We start from the raw sequence: 24,122 nt of genomic DNA, 5'->3' as shown, positions 1-24,122 counted from the left end.
GGGAACAATTGCAACTGAACTGATTAATATCTCCACGTTTTGCAATGTTTGCATTATTAAATAGAGTCAACTGAGGTATATATATATATATATATATATATATGTGTGTGTGTGTGTAGGTATGTATATATATAACATATGTGTGTGTGTGTGTGTGTGTGTGCGTGTAGTGAGTGTATGTGTAGCGATTATGTGAAGGTAAACAGTTGAGGGATTGTATGTGGTGTGTGTGAGGGTGCACTTGGAGAATATGAATTAAGTAGCTATTAAAACAAAGAAGAATTGAACGATGACATTAATTTATTATTCTACGTATAATTTCTTTCAAAGCTTTGTTTGGGTAAATCTTCTATCCGCTCCTCAGCTATAATCTTGCGCCATTTTTCCCTTTCAACGTCTTGTTTTGGGAATCTGGAATAAAAAGCTTTTTTATTACTTAAAAACGAATTTGCTATTCCCGGGTTGTTTCTTTTTATAATTAAAGTAATTTATTAATATTATTGAATTGAAATCATTTATTTCAGACTTATTGGTCCATAATAATAAATAAATACATACATTATTAATATGAAATAGGCTTCTTTTACAAAAAATATAAATTAGCGACTCCATCATTCCATTTTTAACTATGTTCCACTTCATCCATCTTTTGTCGCCGTCCGCTCATTACTAGTATAGCGCGAGAGAAAGAGACAAACTGCGTAAGACCAAATCAAGGAATTTACTTTAATTATTCTAGAAAATAAATGTTTTTTGTAAGTTAGGAAGCCATTTTGACCACAAATGCATAACATTATAAAATTATTAACAATTACTTACCGGAAATACGATACGTCATCCTTTTTCAACGTATATAAGGTGTTATTTTTGCACTTTTTTACGGAGCACTTAGGCATGTTGCCGACACGGCGGATGAAGCGCTACTGACCGCCCAATTGTGCTTAGAACATTTTCAAGCACAATTTGCTGCGGACACATTCTAAGCCGTGATGGTGCATCTAGGTAGTTTAGATCGATGACCGGAGCACTAAAACTTCACCAATCAATATACATAACACGCAAACACCGAGTAGTCAATAATATTATTACTGGTTAAGAGCGCTATGACAAAAAAAGGCGATATATTGTAAAATGCACAATATTTATCGACAAAATTGTACACTTTACTCATACTAAAAGACAGTGAAAGTACTTGTTTCAGTTAGAACATCTTATTAACTGTCGGTTAAATAAAAAACATATGAAAAAAAAAGCTTTTTCAATTAGTAATGATTGTTTTTCTGATGCTCGTTTAGGAAAAACCGCGTGAAGCACAGAATTCGGAGCTCTTATTATGTACAATTTGATAAGATCACTCTCATAAATGAGGTAAATTTAAGTTCCAAATATCTTGTACTTAAGGCCCATTAAACAATATTTATCATTTAATCCTTTGAAATTGAGAAATTGAAAGTAAAACGAACTCAATTTTGTCTTGAAAATACATCGAAACAAGTGATCATTTCTCCGAAAATCTACATGTTATCGAAGTTATTTTAGTATATAAATAATCTGCACAATGTGCTTAAACTGCTGTTATCCATTTGTCGTTATAATATTTTATCATGATTTTTTGCCAATTTTTTGAAAACTAGCCTTCCTGTCGCTATTTTACCGGCGACGGACGCCTGCGATTTCAGTGCCGCGCCGGAGCTCGAGGAGGTAAGACGTATGTCACTTTGGTCTCCGAGTTTTCATCGCAAACGTCGAGAATATTTATTGTTGTGTGGGTCGGACGCCTTGTTTCTACACGGGCTATCCTCGCATTGTGTGTGTGTAAACAGCGACCAACGAATTTGATCCTAGATCCGTAAATATTTGTTTTTGTAATACTTTGTTATGTTTAAATGTTAAAGTATTACAACGTTGTGATGATAAAAATGTGAAAATTACAATACGGTCAAGATGATAAGACACATCAAGATGGTACTCGGGATCTGATGATGGAGCCAGAAGGTGGTCACCAGTACCAGTGAACCATGTAAGTAAACGACTTCGTGTTTAGGCTCGTTGGGTTCGTCTCAACAAGACCTTTGACAAGAGGTGGTACTCAGGGTCTGATGATGGAGCCAGATGGTGGTCACCAGTACCAATGAACCATATAACTAAACCCAGAGATGGGGAAATCGTAATCGATTCCGGATTACACGATTACTTGATTTTACTTTGTAATCTGACACTACTGGGTGTCAGATTACTTGTAATGTAATCAAGTGAAACGGTAAATTACCATTACATGTAAAGGAATCACTAATCATCTATACAATCATTACTATTACCAATAATTCGGAATCATAGTCGATTCAAAATAACTGAAATTATTGACTTGATTACTTTCAGATTACGAATATGTAGTACCTCAGATTGCTGACTGTCACTTTGACACAAAAGTCGTCATGGGTGTCGTAAAATAGGTTTTAGGAGGTGCTGATTCCAAAATTAATGACTAATGTTCAATCTGACATTGCTGACTGTCACTCTGACACAAAAGTCGTCATGGGTGTCGTAAAATAGGTTTTAGGGGGTGCTGATTCCAAAATGAATGACCAATTTGGAATCTGACATTGCTGACTGTCACTTTGACACAAAAGTCGTCATGGGTGTCGTAAAATAGGTTTTAGGGGGTGCTGATTCCAAAATTAATGACCAATGTGGAATCTGACATTGCTGACTGTCACTTTGACACAAAAGTCGTCATGGGTGTCGTAAAATAGGTTTTAGGAGGTGCTGATTCCAAAATTAATGACTAATGTTCAATCTGACATTGCTGACTGTCACTTTGACACAAAAGTCGTCATGGGTGTCGTAAAATAGGTTTTAGGGGGTGCTGATTCCAAAATTAATGACCAATTTGGAATCTGACATTGCTGACTGTCACTTTGACACAAAAGTCGTCATGGGTGTCGTAAAATAGGTTTTAGGGGGTGCTGATTCCAAAATTAATGACCAATATGGAATCTGACATTGCTGACTGTCACTTTGACACAAAAGTCGTCATGGGTGTCGTAAAATAGGTTTTAGGGGGTGCTGATTCCAAAATTAATGACCAATGTTCAATCTGACATTGCTGACTGTCACTCTGACACAAAAGTCGTCATGGGTGTCGTAAAATAGGTTTTAGGGGGTGCTGATTCCAAAATTAATGACCAATGTTCAATCTGACATTGCTGACTGTCACTTTGACACAAAAGTCGTCATGGGTGTCGTAAAATAGGTTTTAGGGGTGCTGATTCCAAAATTAGTGACCAATTTGGAATCTGACATTGCTGACTGTCACTTTGACACAAAAGTCGTCATGGGTGTCGTCAAATAGGTATCCGGAGGTGTTTGAAAACTAATGACCAATTTGGAATCTGACACTGTTGACTATCACTTTGACACAAAAGTGATCATGGGTGTCTTCAAATAGGTTTTCATGGGTACTGATCTCAATATTAATGATCAATTTGGAATCTGACATTGCTGACTGTCACTTTGACATAAAAGTCGTTATGGGTGTCGTCAAATAGGTTTCCTTTCCAGGGGTACTGTGCAATGTCAGGTTCCAAATCGGTCATTACTTTTTAAATCATTTTATTAATTTTGGAATCAGTGCCCCCTAAAAACTATTTGACTACACCCATGATTCCTTTTGTGTCAAAATTACAATTAGCACTGTGAGATTCCAAAATAGTCGTTAATTTTGGAATCAACACCCCCGGAAACCTTTTTGAAGACACCCATGACGACTTTTGTGTCAAAGTGACAGTCAGCAATGTCAAGATTCCAAATCGGTCATTAATTTTCAAATCAGCACCTCCGGAAACCTATTTGACGACACCCATGACGACTTTTGTGTCAAAGTGACAGTCAGCAATGTTAGATTCCACATTAGTCACAGTCATTATTTTTGGAATCAGCACCCCCTAAAACCTATTTTACGACACCCATGATGACTTTTGTGTCAAAGTGGCAGTCAGCAATGTTAGATTCCACATTGCTCATTAATTTTGGAATCAGCACCCCCTAAAACCAATTTTACGACACCCATGACGACTTTTGTGTCAAAGTGACAGTCAGCAATGTCAGATTCCACATTGTTCATTAATTTTGGAATCAGCACCCCCGCAAACCTATTTGACGACACCCATGATGACTTTTGTGTCAAAGTGACAGTCAGCAATGTCAGATTCCACATTGGTCATTAATTTTGGAATCAGCACCACCTAAAACCTATTTTACGACACCCATGACGACTTTTGTGTCAAAGTGACAGTCAGCAATGTCAGATTCCACATTGTTCATTAATTTTGGAATCAGCACCCCCGCAAACCTATTTGACGACACCCATGACGACTTTTGTGTCAAAGTGACAGTCAGCAATGTCAGATTCCACATTGGCCATTAATTTTGGAATCAGCACCCCTAAAACCTATTTTACGACACCCATGACGACTTTTGTGTCAAAGTGACAGTCAGCAATGTCAGATTCCAAATCGGTCATTAATTTTTAAATCAGCACACCCGAAAACCTATACTCGTGGTATATGCACTTGAAATGTGAAAGTGAAAATGCTAGAATGACATGTAAACCACGAAGTTGTATAGTCATATTGTTCATTGGTATTGGTGACCACCATCTGGCTCCATCATCAGACCCTGAGCACCACCTTGAAGTAATTAGAATTGTATTTGTCTTATTTTATCATCATATTAATATAATTATACTTTAATACTTATCATATAACAAAAGCAAATATTTGGGATGGGATCTACTTTTATAATTATTACTTTAATTTTTTAAATAAATTTTAACATAATTGATATTATTTCGCGCTATATTCTCGTATTTTCGTACAAAATAATGTTTATTAGAAACCAAAAGTTTATATCGAGATAGTAGATTGTGGTTGTTATCAAAATTCCATAGAAAGGATCAAGATTGTTTTGTCCATTATTGTAGTGCGAGCGAGTGATAAGACGTGCTAGAAAGGGTCGGCATATTGGGCTCGCGCGGCGGGTAAAATACCTAATTTCGCCCGACGCCGAAATGTTATAACGCTCTTAAACTGAGGTAAATTGATGGCGCGTTGATAAATTTAGACTTATTTTATGAAATCACTCGAGCAATTTAATTGGCCATGGTAATTAGCCCACATTATATTACAAATGCAAACAATATTTATCTTTAACAAATTCTTACGCCATTACATTTTAATGTCAAATGGTTTTATTTCTTTTTTACTTTGACGTCTCTGACAGTCGCCATTTGAAAAGAATGAAATGAACGAATGATTTTCGGAAAGTAGTCGCCAAACGGTAACAATGTGTGCACGCGTAGTGCACACTTCTGTCACTTCTGTGACCATTTGAGCCTGTTACCAATCGTCCCCATTTGGGTCGCCGCGACTAAACGTCGACCGTACTGCGACTAAACATTGAGACCCGAAGACCTGTGTGTACACAAAATAGGAGGATTTGCGTAGGAACGGCGACCGATTATGGTTATATGGGTTTATTTATTTTGATGTTTTACAGTTCATATTTTCATAGTGTTGGTGTGGTGAAAAATTTTGTGTTTCACTCGGTGGCAAAGTTTGTTTAATCTTCGTGCCTTGATACTCTCGCAACGCTCAAGATTCCACTTTTTGAACCACTCGCTACACTCGCGGTTCAATATTGGAATCTTTCGCTTGCTCGGGTATCAATATTGGCCCGTGCGGTTAAACAACAACTTTGCCCCCTTGTAAAACAAATAACTATCACAGTAGTAAGGTACTGGCGACTAAGATTTATTATTATACCATTAAGTCCCACGGAAAAGTTCAATAAGGCTTGAACCACAGAATATATAATAGTACAACTTGAACAATAGTTATTTGTTTTACAAGGGGGCAAAGTAGTTGTTTAACCGCACGTGCCAATATTGATACTTGAGCAAGCGAAAGATTCCAATATTGAACCGCGAGCGTAGCGAGTGGTTCAAAAAGTGGAATCTTGAGCGTTGCGAGGGTATCAAGGCACGAAGGTTAAACAAACTTTGCCACCGAGTGAAACACAAAATTTTTCACCACACCAACACGAACAAAATACTGACTATAAAACATCAAAATAAATGAAATCCATCAATTTATTCAATATTTATGATTCAAAATCATCATTTATAGGTAAAATCTAGCAGCCAGATTAAGACATCGAGTTAAAATTTGTATGAAATTACTTTGCCCCCTTGTGGATAAAATACAATTTTGCTATCTGTTTTCGAATAGCAAAGAAAGACTTTACCAGTTGGTGTGGTGAAAAAATATATAAATACAGTATAATATATGTATACCTAGAAAGTACCCAAGACTTGAATATAATAGTATAACATTTTATATGAGTATTAATTCGTTTGAATCCATTCCCATACAACCATTTCAGTCGCAAAATCTTCAAATCAGTAACTAACTGTCAAATGTGACATAACGCGTGGTAACGGCGTGCAAACAATGCGACCGTATTGATACAATAACAAAATGTAGTCGTCGTGTGCACTCGTTACGGTAACAAAATGTGTACGAATTTGTGGCTGTCAATGTCACTGTCAGAATGACTTTTAACGACACTTTATTAGTCGACGTTTGCACACATAACGGTAACAACATGTGGACGAATTTGTGGCTGTCATTGTCACTGTCAGAACGGTTTCTGACAGTGACATGGACAGAATTTGTACACACATGTGTAGGTCTGATTACCGAACTGCTCCTAAACCACTGTATCCGCAAATGACAATCTGAAATACGAAGGTTTCTCAAACTGTCTTGTGAAGTTGTGGACTGGTTGCTTTGAATCATTTAAATATGAGCGAATTAAATAATAATAAACGACGACGACCATTTAAGCACTCTTCGACATTTTATAGAAATGTGGGAAAGTTAAGAAAAGTGCAGAATGATAATACAAATAGATAAGCACTTTATAGTTACTTAATGTATTAAATATATAATTTTTAATTCTTATTGATAAAAATGAAGTGTAGTGTTGCTTTACAGTTACATAATAAAAGTAGGAATCAAATGAAATAGAGTATTTACTGTGATATTAATAGAATTTCTGTTGCGCAATGATAGTTTTTTTCAGTACAGAAGCTGCTTTTTTTAAAGCAGTAGTGCGAGCAAATCAAGCAATGATTCATTTCTTGTCTGGTCGAAACTCTTAGCTTAGATTTACGTACTGAAAATCGTCGTACGATACACGTGCGAAAAGGACATTCACAACTCGTGTCGATTTAAAACACTCCCTTCGTTCGTGTATTAATTTATTGCTACTCGTATCGATTTTCCTCTTTTCCGCACTCGTATCTACAATTATTTTGTTTGGGTTACAAAAAAAAACACATTATTTACTCTACTACGTTTTATTTATGTCTCTTTAACATTACAAATTTGTAGACACTTATCTATACAAAAATCTTGACAAAAGAAGTACAGATCGCTGAAATGAATGTTGATAGTAATATTAATGAAGACTACTTCAACAAGTGTCAATTGTGAAATGCCGCACAATACTAGTTGCTCTATAGAAGACCATAATAATATGATCCCCGATCCTTTACAACCCAGCAGCTCGGTACGCACGTTACAATTTTTTTTTAATCTTCTTTAGTGAGGGCAACTGAGTGCGACGGCATATTTAATTGTTTATAAAGTTTGAGGATACCTGAAAAAAATGAATACAAGAAGCCATTCTGCTTTCGGTCACGCGTGTACGCTGCGACCATTTTGCGACCGTTTGTTGACCGTTTGGTGACCGTTTGGCGACTGTTTTTTACATGGAATATTACCGTCTTAATCCATATTTTAACAACTTTATTGGTTTTCTAGGCATTATTTTTATTATTTCAGTATAGTATATGCACCAGAGCACTAAAACTTCACCAATCAATCTCCATAACACGCAAACACCGAGTAGTCAATAATATTATTACTGGTTAAACTGAGGTAAATTGATGGCGCGTTGATAAATTTAGACTTATTTTATGAAATCACTCGAGCAATTTAATTGGCCATGGTAATTAGCCCACATTATATTACAAATGCAAACAATATTTATCTTTAACAAATTCTTACGCCATTACATTTTAATGTCAAATGATTTTATTTTCTTTTTTACTTTGACGTCTCTGACAGTCGCCATTTGAAAAGAATGAAATGAACGAATGATTTTGGGAAAGTAGTCGCCAAACGGTAACAATGTGTGCACGCGTAGTGCACACTTCTGTCACTTCTGTAACCATTTGTGCCTTTTACCAATCGTCCCCATTTGGGTCGCCGCGACTAAACGTCGACCGTACTGCGACTAAGCATTGAGACCCGAAGACCTGTGTGTACACAAAATAGGAGGATTTGCGTAGGAACGGCGACCGATTATGGTTATATGGGTTGGTAACCCTATCACCGGACGCCGCGCACGTGCGGCTCGTTTCTTTGTAAGAATTTTGTAGGAGTGCGTTTTATCTTTCAGATAATAACATTATCCGATCTGATATCGGATGTCGGACCGATATCCCATACATTACAGGCGCCATCTTGAATTTTTTCTATTGAACTCCGTCCGACATACGATATCGGATCGGATTTGAAAACGGACCAAGGCCTGAGTGAACGCGCTCGGAGCGGAGCGTTCGGCGGGGCGTGCAGCGGAGCGGGCGAGCGTGCGGCCACTCTACGCAGCGTCGACTCAGGACACTTGTATGAGTCTCAATCTTAAACAAAGGATACTATAGACTAGACAGCCAAATAATAATACCACTACCGAACGAGATGGTCACATACAAATTATAATAAGAGTGACAGATGCAGCAAAATGTTATTTTTTGTCTTTGTCATAGTTTCACTTTTCTGCCGCTGCCACAAACAGTTTGTGGCAAACAATAACTACGTGACTTGTCAAGCTTATTATCCGCCCAAATTACGTAGGTTGTTTATGGTAAACTGTCAGCCATTTTTAAAGTACTTCTTAAATTCGCTCCATTATTCTATATCTGTCCCTTACGGGTGTATGCTTACGTCAAGTCTATAGTATCCTTCGTCTGAGGTCTCAATTGTTTGACATGCACGCTGCATGCTCCACCCCGCTGCACGCCAAATATGAGCGTGCACTTAGGCCATACACTAACTTTGATAGGCGCCCCAAATGACAATAGGGAACTCACATCTATAGAATAGAATATCTTGTTTAGGTATTTGGGTACCTTACCTACACGGAATTGCGGCTATTTTAATACATAGCAAGCAAATTCTAATACCTACATATAAGAAACAAGAATTGTTCCAAGTGGAGGAGCCCCCTGGCCACTGGGCTGTGCCTTTCAATGTTATATTTGCCAAACAATAACTACTATGGAAAATGGGAATTGGTATGTACATTTGCGTTCGGTTATTACTACACACTTACAGGAACGTAAATATCGGAACACGACTAATATTATGGCATAAGTAACTATGAATGGCCTTAGATCGATCAGCAAGAAATTAGTAGCTTCACATCACTCCTTCCTTCTTTCCCTCAGAAGTATTAGTTTTAAATATCAGGCAACTAAGTGCTGGAACAATATTCCTCCACCATTACGACCTTAAATTACCTTACCTTTAATTTTGCAACGGTAATCAGGATGTAAATTATCTTTGACCGTCTTTTGTACTTTTTTCTAAATCAGAATTGTTAGTAGGTACTCTTGAGCTTGCAATACCTCGCTCGTCACTACGATGTGGTATTAGGAACAATAATGTAGGTAAGGGTATATGAGGTGACTCCCCAAGTCCAAGCTTCATGCTGGCAGTCACTAGTGTGTCAGCCTAGTTTTACCAGAATGTAACAGTTACACGCTACCAATGCAGTCGCCCTTATTTCGCCGTACAATTTAATAAAGATTACATAACCAGTTGCATAATAGCACAGTGAGAGTTTACTCTCGGTATACTTCCGAATTGGAACTGCAAGACGGCTCCAAAGGCCGAGGTGCTCCTCGGTGTTGCAAGCGTTCGACTGGTTCCCAGTCACCACCGGCTGGTCGACTCGCGTGGTCGCGCGCTACGAGTATGGCCGTTTGAGCACTTCGGAGACGTTCACTTTCGTTTGATGCCGAAAATGTAAACGAGCCGTTAATTAAGGCCATTAAAAATTTTATAGCGATTTAAAAAAAATAACCATGGAGTCTGAGAAGAAGTTGATTGACGCGTGCAGTGCGCCGATGGCGAAACCGAACTATATGCTCATGTCCTTGCAAAGGATATTTGTGTTGTGTGTTATTATAGCGTGTGTGATCTGTGTGGTGTACTACACGCCGATGCCAGGTGTGTATCACGAAACTTAAGCGTCATTTTAACCCTTTTGTTACAGATATTTTTGCGTCTTTCTTCGCCTAGAAGATGGTTAAACTTTTAACCGTAAAACTTTCATACTTTTCTACACCTATTCCTTTACAATTAAGATGTTTACTCGGAAAACGGCAGGTTATTATATCTAAATATGAAGAACACTTAAATCTAATTCATTACCTAAACTTTAGATTGAAATTTAATAGATATAAAATCTACTTAAAAGTTTCTGCCAAGTCGTACTTAAGTAGTCTGATTTAAATAGACTATTAAGAAAACTGACTTTTACGGCCCTCTTAAATTAGATTTGATAAGGATCTACAGCTGTCCGATAACTTTAATTTGTCTAACTTTCCTAGAGACCTAATAATAACCTAAATTTTATGAAATAAAACTATGGAAACGGATTAAATCGCGTATAATGAATTTAAAATACATCCCGACGTTTCGAACTCTTTTCAGCGTTCGGGATGTATTTTAAATTCATTATACGCGATTTAATCCGTTTCCATAGTTTTATTTCATGAGTAACTATCGCGGTAACCGAAGACAATACTAAATTTTATGAATTAATGTTTTTTTTTTATTTTCATCGTTTTACTTTTATCACTTACATTTTATACGAAAAATTCTTAATAAGGTACAGCAGGGTAAATCTCGACTGGGGGGCAGTGAGGACAGATATTAGTTCCTGAGTCATGGATGTTTTCTATGTAGTATTTGTATATTATATAAATTGTATGGGTACCCACAATACAAGCCTTCTTGAGCAAACCGTGGGGCTCCGTCACTCCGTGTAAGAATGTCCTACAATACCCTCATTGTGTCTGAAATTTTAGATAATGTAGGGCTAACTGCAACTTGTTTGGGAACTGCAGGCCGACATGGCGCTCAGGCCCCTATTTACCGCATATGACATTTCGATAATTTGTTTGAATTTGGACTCAAATACGTGTCACTAGTGACTTTAAACGACCAAATATGGAACAGTAAGTTGCAATTGGGTTGTATGTAGATACTCTGTCTGTATTGACTCATAAGTCTAGGGCACCTCAAGTCCTAGCCCCGTAGCCGAATGGCATTTCTGCGACGCGAAACGAAAACGAAACGCCACGAAACGTAGTCTGGCTCTGTCACTCCAATACGCACGAGCGTTTCGTTTCGTGAGCGTTTGTGCCATTCGGCTACGCACCCTGTCAAGAATTTGATTTAATAATATCGTTCTCAATCCTATAATTATTGTTATGTAAGTAGGTAATAAAGTTTTCCGGTGATTTGGGTACGGTTTCCATTAGGTACCGACGAGGTTGTTTGTTTGCATGAATTAACATTTTTAGAGGTGTAATCTTCTTTTTAACCCCCGACGCAAAAACGAAGGGGTGTTATAAGTTCGTTCCCACGTGTCGCGTGTCTGTCGCAAAGGACGTCCGTTTGTAATTGTCATTTTGTCTAGGAAGGACGTAAGGCGCGCCGCCAAGCGGCGCGTCTTGTCTTTCCTATACAAAATGTACTGAGGAGGCGTTTTTTGAATTACACTGAAGCGGCGTGGCGCGGACGCCCGTTGCGCGCCCCGAGACACGCGACGCTCTGGTGTGGCCGGTCACTAAGTTCGACGTGTCTGTCTGTCTGTTTGTTTGTTCTGTCTATGTGTGTTTGTGTCTGTCTGTGGCATCGTAGCTCCCGAAGGGATGAACCGATTTAGATTTGTTTTTTTTGTCTGAGGGCTGAGTTAGTCGGGAGTGTTCTTAGCCATGTTTCATGAAAATGGGTCTAGGTACTATGTTGCGGTCGGGGTTTTTTTCAAAAAATTTAATTAATAAATGTAATAATTTTCAGTGTTTAGTTATGTAGGTAATTAATTACCTACTTCTAAATATCCGAAAATGTTTTCTTTTTAGTAACGTAGGTATTCATTTATGTCGTGTTATTAACCCTAGGCTGGTATACATGTTCATTTCAATATTACCGTTTATAATATTGTTTATATAAATGCACATTTTTTGTTGAAAAGATATGAAAGGAAACTTAAAGCTTTTAAAATTTTGACTAAAATGATAATTATTTCAATGTATACGTAATTAGGTAGTATTTTTGAATCCTGAAATCAATTACCTAACTAGTAACTAAATATATTTAAACAAATAGGCAATAAATCAAATTATTTTATAGAATAGTTGGTCAAAAGGCGCCTAGCCTCATCAGAAGAAATTACGGCGGGCGGGTGGTCTAGTGATAATTAGCCGCGTAAGCTGATTGGTTCGATTCCCGGCTCGGCCACCAGTGGGCCTTGTCGTTTTTTCTTTCGTGTATGATATCTATTTCAATTGATTACCTATATTTAATTTTATAATTTATTTACATGAACATATTTACATAATTATATAAGAAACTAAGACCAAACTTAAAGCTAGCTAATGTCTAAAATTATTATTTTTGCTATTTCAGAGGAGTATTTCGAGAACTGCGATCGCGAATGTAACGAACTGGATTGGCCTATGATCTGCAGAGTTAAGCTGGTCATCGAAGTCTATAAGACTCTCAGCAAGTGAGTGTTGACTTAACATGACGAGATACTTTATTGAACTAACATTCACTTTGACATCGCTAATGCAAAAATAAAATCCAAATAGTTAGGTACGGTTATGTAGAGGCTTTTTGTGGAGACGTTTTCGCATGACTGGCATTTTATTCTTCTATCTATTTTTATTACGTTACAAAACCCATTGTTATAAATAGGTACTTTAGAAAGCCGTTATGCAGTTTGAACTGACTGACGTGTATTAACTATTTTTAATTGCAGGTCATGTGGGAGCTGCACTGAAAAAAACGGGGAGGAATGTCCTGCAATGTGTATTTCTGCAGACGGTCGGGAAAGAGGAGTGCTAACGATAAATAGAGAACTGCCTGCACCTCCCTTACACGTCTGCCACAACGACATCCTTGTGGTAGACGTCGTGCATCGTGCTCCAGCACATGCACTGGCCATGCACTGGCGGGGTCAGCCGCAGAAAGAAACGCCCTTCATGGATGGAGCTCCCATGCTCACCCAATGCCCGCAGCCGGCGTACACAACGTTCCAGTACAAATTCCGAGCGTCAGAAGTCGGAACTCACATGTACCACGCGCATGCCGCCGCTGACGCCGCCGATGGGCTCGCTGGCGCCTTCATCGTTCGACAGTCTCCGAAACTAGATCCCTTACGTAAACTATACGATGTCGATGCTACCGAACATACCATATTTATAGCGGAGTGGGGTCACTCTATGGGACCGCTTGCTGAACTGAATTCAAAAAATCCTAATGCCGAATCACTGCTGATTAACGGTAAAGGGAAAACTGCAGATTCTCCAGATGTCCCTTTATCGAAGTTTAAAGTTGAATCTGGAAAAAAATATCGATTCCGTTTGGCCTATGGTGGAGGTTCTAAGAGCTGCTCTGTAAAATTATCAATAGAAGAGCATCAAATGCGAGTCGTCACATTGGACGGCCACAGAATAAAGCCTGAATATGTGGATTCAATAGAAATGGGACGAGGGGAGCGAGCAGATTTCATTTTGGATGCAAATAAAGCTCCCGGCGTGTATAAAATCAAAGTTGTTGCTGATAAAGTTTGCCAAGAGAACTTGGAAGGTGTGGCGGAGTTGGTGTACGTGAATAAAGGGAACAAAGTGTTACACGAACAGAACGAGGTTTCCGAAGTGCGCGAGTTATCGACTGTGAGCAGTGGCCGGTGCTCCGTCGCGAGTGTGTTATGTTTGGACGAGCTGCGCGCGGCGGATAAACTTCCAGCGGAGCTAGCTGGAGTTATTGAAAAGATAATATATGTGCCTTTCAATTATTCCACCAGACGAATTTCGGCGAAACGAGTTGGTGAGTATAATTAGATAAAGTTTTTAATTAGATTTCGAAACGTTACCCCAGACAAACACATAGAGAAAACTCGACTGGAATTTATAACTAGTTTACTTGTTTACACAAGTATTTACGGTATCTATTTACATTACTAATTCGTTGTAGCGTAACGGCAAGTATTTGCAACAATTTGTCCAACGTGATTTAACAACACTGAAACACCAAAACATGCATTGCATTGAAGCGGTACTAAACAAGTTACATTACGTTATATCCATGGCCAGACTAGGCATCTTAGATGGCATTCACGCTTACAACACCACAAAGAAGTGTCGTCGACATACTGACTTTTGTTATTTGTTAGGTTATGTAGGACAGCGCCTCCCAACCCAAGGTCGTCTTTTTATGTCTGTGAGAGTTATGAAGTTACGAGCAATAAACTCAATTATAAATGCTTTATTCTTTTAACTTAACAAAAGAAACAGAAAGCGGTGAAAGGGGCAATAGATACCTACAATGTGAATTTTACTTAATATTCATAAAAATGGAGGTAAACATTCACAAAGCGAGAACGCATCAGCTTTTATTTTAACATTTATTTTATTGTTTTTGTTATTGCTGAACATAAAACCAACAATTGCTCATCAACTGACTTTAAAATTTCTTCTTGGCTCAAATCCGGACTCACTTAACTAAGTTCACTAAGTAAGTTTTTTTCACAGACGACACGACTAGCATAATCTGAAATGTACAAAAACTTTGCTCGTAAAAGGCACAAAGTTAACAAAAAAGGCACCTAACTGCACTTTAACTGTTAAACAACTTGCTGGCGTTAATAATTATAACGTCTGACTTAAACGTTAAAACAATCTTCTATGTTACATAATATTAAACCAAATGGCTAATGATAAAACTATCGTGAGACACTGACATATTAAACATGTAAAATCGGGTAACTCACGTAAAATTGTCAAAGGTCGCTCGACATGTTTCGCTCCGTAACGAGGAGCATTTTCATTGAGCACGCGCGATGCCGATGGTATCCAACGGTCGCAGCGAGCTGCGGCCCGCAATCTGCGTCGGGATACCATCGGCATCGCGCGTGCTCAATGAAAATGCTCCTCGTTACGGAGCGAAACATGTCTAGCGACCTTCGACAATTTTACGCGAGTTACCCGATTTTACATGTTTAATTCAAATTGCTAATGGAAGAATATCTTATTTTTCCTTATTTTTGTTTGAAAGTATAATTAAGTCCCTGTTGTAGCATAGACTAAACTAAATAAAGGAAGACGTGTAACTCAGTACATCGTTTTATATGTTTGACTCGTAAAACAATAGATGGCATTACTATACTCTCGCGACAAATGGTATTGTTCAATTCACGAAATAATTTCATTTAAATGACCTAAGTCGTATTATTTCAAAATTTGGAACATGATCGTACAACATTATCACTATATAACACCGAAATTAACAAAAACAATTAAGTCATTTTTTACCAATCGGGTACTTGAATCAGATTCAATTCATGGGAAGTGTTTTGTACGTTTGATGACTAATAGCAAACATTATAATCCGGTAGATGGCGCGTATGCAAGATGCACAACACTGCATGCTAAACAAAGTTGGCATATTGAAGATAAGTTTTAAATTCAATTTATTTATTGTTCGAATGTGAGTAGTTAAAATCGCTGTCAATAGAAATTGCCAACAATGTAAACAAACCATTATACAAAATATCAATATTTTAGCACAATTTTATTATTTCAAAGGTTGGATTTAGCCAGTATCTGATGAGTTAGAATGAAAATTAAAGACATTTTGACAACGTACAAGGTTTGTTTACATTGTTCACAAATTCTATTGACGGCGACTTTATAAATGATGAATTGATGATAGGGTTAGTATTTTGTAACATCACAATCTGCCAGAATTTGGCGTACAATACTCTTGACTCTCAATATGCACATTCATTATCATTAGTATTTGTTTTTTTTTTTGCACAAGTTTTAACGATTATTCTAAATTATCTTGGACGTACATCCCAGAATAGGCAAAATATGCTACGTAAAATATTACAACCCTAAGTGCGGATGTCAGGAAGGATTTCAAAGGCGAAAATCAAAAATGGCGGCTTAAATATATGGGATATCGGTCCTGCATCCGATATCGGATCGTATAATGTGAAAACACACTAAGACGGAAGTATTACTTTCAGATTATTTTATTTTTATTACTATAAAAATGTTTTACCACAAACAGCTACATATAACAGCACGACAGATTTTTTTAAATATATGAATGTGGAATAAAACAATATATTATAAGTCAATTTTATTAATTAAATTCTTTGAAAAGTTTCTTAATTATCATGCTAAGTGTTGAAATGCATTGAAATATTTATTTTCAGTACAGATGGTGTTTTTTTTTACGCACTAGTGCGAGAAGTGGTTCATTACGAGTATATGTCAGGTCTAAACTTCGGAGGGCCATCTGTACTGAAAAACGTCGTACGATACACGTGCGAAAAGGAAATTCGTAACTCGTGTCGATTTTTACACACTTGTATCGTAATGCACTATTTCCAAGTAGGCATATTACAATGATATGAACGTCAAATAAAGCTACGCCGGCTTTAACCCTACGCCTCAGCCACTTTTTTTCAAAATACACATGCAAAAGTATTCATAAAGAAAATATTAACAGACTGCTCTATGGAAATTAATTTCAATAAATTATACAAAGTACAAAGCTACTATGCTTAATAAGAGATGTTAGAGATACTGTATAGAGTCTCTAAGTGTCAAGGTATATCTAAAAAAAAAAAAAAATATACATGATGAAGAAAAAAAAAACGAACTGATACAAATAAAAAATAACTAAAATAACTTTAGAGTTTTAAAAGACTCTTGATGTCTCAACTAAAGAAAAAATATATATAATGCCGCCGCGGGGCGGAGCGGCGGCGGGGGCCGGCGGCCGAGGCTCAGGCTCGGCGATCAGCCACGACAGCGCCAGCTGCAGAAGGCTCGGCGGTCAGCCGCGACAGCGCCAGCTGCAGAAGGCTCGGCGGTCAGCCGCGACAGCGCCAGCTGCAGGAGGCTCGGCGGCCAGCCGCGACAGCGCCAGCTGCAGGAGGCTCGGCGGCCAGCCGCGACAGCGCCAGCTGCAGAAGGCTCGACGGCGACGGAGCCGGCGCGACGGCGCACGGGCGCGGGCTTGTGGGAGCGGGGCTAAGCCGGCTCGGGCGCGGCTCGAACAAGCGGGCGCAGGCGAGTCCATGCACACAGAGTACACGCTCGATGGATCTAGAACGTTATTCACAAAAGATGTACTCGTGTAATGCTTTACTTGTCAGTTCATACCTATTATTCAGGTCTTTTAGTTTCAATTCTAATTTGTGAAATTCATCGGAGCGATGGTTCAACTCCTGTGCTGTCAGGTCAAGTTGGTATTGACAGTTTAGAAGCTCATCGCTTAAGGCAGCTGTTACATTTTGATGTATTTTGAATTTGCTTAGCTTTAGATATTTTTTAATTTTATTTGACCCTTTCAACGTCACTCTGGGATCACTGCCGCCCTCTATGTGCACAGACTTTTTTAAATCTACAGGGTCTTTCATTGGGGAGCATGATGCACTGTCATGAACCACATCTAAATCAAATATATTATATTCAGCAAATATACTTAAATTGTTTTCAGCCAGAGCGGAGTTCCCGGAGCAATACTTGCAATACCATTTTGAATCCGACTCCTGCAGTTGCTGCTCGAGGTCCCGGATGCGTTGTAATGCCTGCTCATGTATCTCTTGGCATTGCTGGAACCGATCAATGACTGCCTAGAGGTCATCCCGTTGTCCTTGCAGGTCTTCATACTTGACATCTTGGTTGGCTGATTGCTGATTTTTGAGGCTTGTGTTTGTTTCATTCTAGCCACCATCACATCCCGGTGTGTTGTAACCTTGGTAGTTTGTTCTGTAACATTATTCATCATGTGAGATATTGAAGCCTAAATGTATTGTTAAAATATATTAATTAGGGCTTATAACAGGATATAATGTGATTAAGATACAAGAATATGGAACCACAGCCTTGATTTTGTTAACAAGATTTCATATAACAAACTTTGTAATTCACTTTGTTGCAAGTTACACGGGATAGCAGTGAGTAAGGTTTTATTATTTCGAGTTGGTTTAACAAAGAAAATGTAAATATGGAAGTTAAAATACTATTATGTACTTCAAATGTTTACAAACAGAAAACACAAAAATAACCTATGACAGTTACTAGTTCTAGACAAATAATCTGAAAAACTACACTTAAATATTAAGTAAGCTATACTCATCTGTAAAAAACGCTAATTAATTATAATTGTAAATCTTGAACGCTACTCCGTTGACGGTTGGCGTAGTTTTTTCGTCAATATTTGGCTTCTTAGGCTGCATGAAAACTTATGATAACACTTTCTCATTTTAATTAAAATACGATACATCACTGTAATTCCTTATATTTTACATTTTTAATATTTATAACACATTACCGCACCTTTGAAATTGTCGCAAGGAGTTACGACAGAGACAAAAAAGTCGTCGAGTGACTTTGTCGCCCGTCTGCGCGGGCCCTTATAACAAATAGTTTAATGTTTTGTGAAGATTAAAGAAATATTGTTTGTTGATAACAATGATAACTATGACGGGAACTATTCCTCTCACTTCTTGTCACAGACAAAATTATCACTGGATTTAGTTTTACGCGCCTTGGCTAGCTATCAATAGTGAAACAAAAACGAAAAGAGATATAAGGCTTACGGCGAAATTGTGGTCAAAAAAGCTGCACTTTATGCAAAAAGCAAGCCACTTTGTACAGTGATACTAGGGACCAATATAAATGATTTCTTCCGAGGAAACACAAAAAACCATAAGATCTAGCTAGATGAAGACGTTGCTTTGATGATGCATAAAACATGAGCAACGCTACTAAATTAGAAACACGTGTTAAGTTTAGTTTCGGACGATACGCCTATAAGCAACCTACATAATTTGGTCGAGTTAATTTGAAATGTCAAAAACAGTGCTAAGTAATTTGACATTTCAATACTAGGTAAGTATAACCAAAGATATATGGAATAAAATAAAATACTATATACGTATTTCTAACAACGATTCTATTAAATGGGCAGGGAATCAAATTCCTTGACTGTATAGCTGTAGGTGCCTAAATAAAGATTTTTAATACTTATGGGTACCGATAAATTTATATAAATACAGTAAAGGGCGATAAAACTTGCACATCGGTCTTTGGAAAGAGACAACGTCACATAAGTGATTGGAGAGTAGAGTAGGTAGATAAGTACCTCCCTATGGGCCTATGGGTTTTATAAACACACAACAAGTAGGCGCGAACAATTCATACTTACTTTTCTATGATTCAAACACACAACAAGTAGGCGCGAACAATTCATACTTACTTTTGTATGATTCAACTTCACATCATACTTATTTTTCTAATATTCAACTAGAAAAATAAAAAAAGCGAAAAACAACAACATAATTCTTTTTAAACACATTAAAAAAAACCGGAGCTGGGTCTCGAACCTGAGATCTCAAAAATGCAAGTCAGATACTCTAACCCCTAAGCCAAAAAACGAGGTGCCGCCGGCTCAAAATATTGAATCATATTCAGATGTGGTTACTCGGCAATGTAATTAATTATTATCTCACTAGGTGGCACTTTTCAACATTGAAAACAGCGCCATCTGTAAATAACTCGAAAACTAAGAGGTACCAGCGACGATAACTCGCGTTAAGTAGGTCGCTACACGATGTACTGAGTTACCAATCTTTGTTTATTTAATTAATCTATGGTTGTAGTAAGTGTATTGTCGCAAACGAATAAATGGTCATCTATCTATGTACCTATCAGTAGGTAGGTAATGTACTTATAGATATCTATTACGCGCATAAAGAGGAATAATAATATGTATAGCCATCTATTACGCACTTATGGAGGAATTAATATGTAAAGCTTCTTGCCAGGATCCATAGAAGTGTGGGGTCCGCTTGGCAACTAATCCCCAAAATTGGCTCAGGCACTAAGTTTTCTGAATGCGCTTGCTATTTGATCTTCCAATCCAGAGAGTACCTAAACTAGACCTTAATTGGGATCAGTCCTTTAATTACTGTATGTTTCCTTATGATATTTTCTTACACTGAAAAGCATCTGGGTACGTAGCCGAATGGCACAAAGGCTCACGACACGAAACGCTCGTAGATATCTAACTCTATCGCTCTTGCGTACCTACTGTGCGACAGAGCCAGACTACCTTTCGCGGCGTTTCGTTTTCGTTTCGCGTCGCAGAAATGCCATTCGGCTACGACAGCTGGCCCCGTAGCCGAATGGCATTTCTCCGACGCGAAACGAAAACGAAACGCTGCGAAAGGTAGTCTGGCTTTGTCACGCCAATCCACAAGAGCGATAGAGATAGATATCGTCGGTGAGATTGCCAATTCCGCTATGTGCATTTTAGCTACTTTTCAGGAGAGACAAAAAATCGATTTACTAGAGAATTAGGTACAAACATCATTTCAATTTATATCCAAAATGTGTCAAAAATAGCAAGAAATATGTTGTGTGAAAAAAAATGGGAAATAATAAATCACAAATTAAGATATACTCGTTTTTCTTAATTTTGTGCACATATGGGTTTTGGTTTTGAGCTTACTAAATACATATGTGTAAGTCATGCACATAGGAATCATAAATACTGTTCATTTGAGGTTTATCAGAGTAAGTTATGTGCGTTTAGGGTAATAAAAACAAAACAACATGATATAACAATCACTTGTATCAGAAATAAATGATATTATCCAAAGGAAAATGTCAGTATCTGACAAAACTAAAGACCTTCCTTGTCAATTACTAATAATATATATTTACGTACATACATATACATACAATCACGCTCGTATCCCATAAAGGGATAGGCAGAGCACATGAACTACTCAAGTTTCAGTGCCATTCTTGGCAAAAAGGGGTTGAAAGAAAACGAACTATATATTTATAATAAAAAAAGAACTTAAAACTCGTTCTGACTAAATTCAACGTAATTATAACGACAACCTATGCGATAGCGACATACTTTGCCACATAGCTGACAAGGGAAGCTTGCAACCAATTGAGACGGTTTGCTACGATACCTTGTTTCCCTATTGTTTGCAAGTGCCGCAAACCAGGTCCATGGACGAACTTGCGACCATCTTCAATGCACTTACGCCACTCCCTCAAGCCTCTCCTAGTTTCGGTAGTCGATCTTAAAGGCAGCCATGTCCTATCAGCTCCAAAAGTGCGTGGCGAATTTATCAATGAATTCATTCCTAACTTCTCCATGCACTTTGGCAGCTGATAGTACCTCTTGGCGCAGTCTTTGAAACGAAGCAATGACCTCCCAACATCTTTTTTGGCATTCGCTACTGTGGGCACAGAAGAACACGGCGTGGTAAACGAGAGGGTTCCATCCTGTGCATATACCCCATCAACGCAGTCGCCTCTGTTTGAGAAGCATGGTCAGACTGGGCAGCGATTTCTAGAACTCTCTGGTTTGACGGCCTGTGATGATATGCCCAACATCTTACGCAGGCATCGCTTATAGAAGGAGATGCCACGGCGTTTGAATTCGTACTTCGTACAAGACTCAAGAGTATGGTCTATACACAAGCCTGAAAGACTAACATCTTGGTCTTAGTAGTCAGGAGTCTAGTATGTTTTGCCATACTTGAGCACTAAGCTTCCCAAAAGTGGTAGCTGCCTTGCCGATGCAAATGTCAACCTCTGCCTAGAGCGAAAGATTGTCGGTTATTGTCGTAAAGTTGTCTCCAACAGCGTGCCATCGAGTGTAATTTCTGCCTTGGAGATTGCACCCATCATTAGCTGAAGCTCACAGTGCAGATGTAGCAACAAAGGCTGCGTCATCGGCATAAAGTATTGGCATAAAAGCTGTCAATTAAAAGTTCCTCGCGTTTCTTCTGTGATTTGAGGAGTGATGTGTTATACAACTTTGAACTTTCTACTTTGAATACCAAAGCAGCAAAGACACACACGGTACACGGTAGGAGCCAAAACGTAGGCCTGTCGCACACCTCGGCAGACACACCACCAGGGACTGAGGAGTTAAGGAAATCGCTGTGATTCCCCGCACCTGCGCCACCCTCTTGGAAACTGGCCATTGGAGGCCGAGGAGTTTACCACATATGTATTTCAGCTTGGACCTTACTCGCGCCTAACGGGGATTTCATCTCGGGATAAAATAAGTCAGATACGAAGTTATCATAATTTATCAGTATCAAGAACGTTAGAATGCTACCCTCTTACTGTGTTAGAAAATATTTTGCGATAAATGTGAAAAACTTGCCGAATAATGGACGACAAAAAGGCAATATTAAACACAATAAGTATAACAGCTTTACGGTTAAAGTATTTAGCTTAGAATACCAGAAAACAAAAAAATAAATTGAAAAATAAAGATATATATCCGAAACTGAAATTCATAAGCACACTAAGCAACAATCCATACTAAATCCACACATGTGCAGTAGTAATTATCAATTTCGTTTATTTTAATTGGTTACCAAAACCTATATGTGCTTGGAAGTACATGTGTATTTATTTTTGGAGCTAAAATCACAAATGTGTTTAGTTAAAACATGATCCAAGTAGAATTTGCGTATGCTGGTTTTTGCATTAGACGTGGAATACAATTTTAAAGGCAAATCTGCAAAAAACGAAAAATCGAAAAAATGCACATAACGGAATTGGCAATCTCAACGACGATATCTACTAGCGTTTTGTTTCGTGAGCGTTTGTGCCATTCGGCTACGCACCCTGGTTATCAAACGATATTCTGTTTCAAGAAATTCTTTGGCACGAGCCGGGGTTTGAACTCGCGACCTCTGTATTGAAAGTTACACGCTCTTACTTGATGTTACCGTTAGCACCAGCGCTTCTAAATATAAATTTAGAAATATTAGGAGGTAGGTAAATGTTGCGAGATTCCAAATTAGATACTGTGACCTTAGAAAAATATTTTTTTTGTCATACTTATTACATTTGGATACTTAATGCTTGTGACCCGTAAAATATTGTTATTAGATTCTATTTTTAACCCCCGACGCAAAAACGACGGGGTGTTATAAGTTTGCCGTGTCTGTCTGTTTGTTTGTATGTTTGTCTGTCTGTCTATCCGTCTGTTTGTGTGTCTGTCTGTGGCATCGTAGCTCCCGAACGAATGAACCAATTTAGATTTAGTTTTTTTGTTTGACAGCTGAGTTAGTCGGGAGTGTTCTTACTGTTCTTAGCCATGTTTCATGAAAATCGGTCCACTGTGTCGCGGTCGAGGGTTTTTTTTTAATTTTAATTTTGTGGTTAGGTTATTCACGAAGAAAATAAACAGGATGAAGTATTGGACAAATTCAAAATCTAAGTAATTTTGTATTTCTTGAAGGTGAGATTTAGCTTACTTTTCGTAGGCGCATACCAATTTAAGTACTGTTGCCGACTCGCGGCAACACGATAATATTTACGTTACGTAACTATTAAGATCGAAATAAACGACTTCATACATATTGCGTGTTTATTTTCCGTATCAGTTTTTTCATACGACACATGTCAAAGTCAAAAATAATTAAATTCATAACAGAACATATATGTCTATAAAAAGGTAAGTGACGCAGGTTACACTCGTAGAAAGGAGTCCGCAACATACTCCCCGGCAATGCGCGAGTAAGCGCATTCAGGATCAGTCGGAAGGCGGACGATCTTCACAGCGGGGCGCCGCAGCACTCCCCGGCAGTGCGGACGTCGGCGACTCGTACACGTCCATCAGCTCCTGTGA

The 24,122-nt window shown here is 38.2% G+C and overlaps 1 protein-coding gene across 1 annotated transcript in view; it reads left to right on the top strand.

The window, feature by feature from the left end:
- Window positions 1-10,052: 10,052 nt before the first annotated feature.
- Window positions 10,053-24,122, top strand: part of LOC125228116 (laccase-2-like) — a 41,967-nt gene continuing 27,897 nt past the window's right edge. Inside the window, exons 1-3 of the mRNA XM_048132570.1 lie at window positions 10,053-10,358; window positions 12,828-12,927; window positions 13,183-14,252. Of these exons, the coding sequence (XP_047988527.1) occupies window positions 10,214-10,358; window positions 12,828-12,927; window positions 13,183-14,252 (1,315 nt within the window). The 5' untranslated portion in view covers window positions 10,053-10,213. The remainder of the gene's footprint in view (window positions 10,359-12,827; window positions 12,928-13,182; window positions 14,253-24,122) is intronic.

This window comes from Leguminivora glycinivorella, chromosome 7, assembly GCF_023078275.1.
Source record: "Leguminivora glycinivorella isolate SPB_JAAS2020 chromosome 7, LegGlyc_1.1, whole genome shotgun sequence".
In the NCBI taxonomy this organism is placed as follows: Eukaryota; Metazoa; Arthropoda; class Insecta; order Lepidoptera; family Tortricidae; genus Leguminivora; species Leguminivora glycinivorella.
Note: the sequence above shows the minus strand (reverse complement) of the source record. Positions and strands in the feature narration are given on the sequence as shown.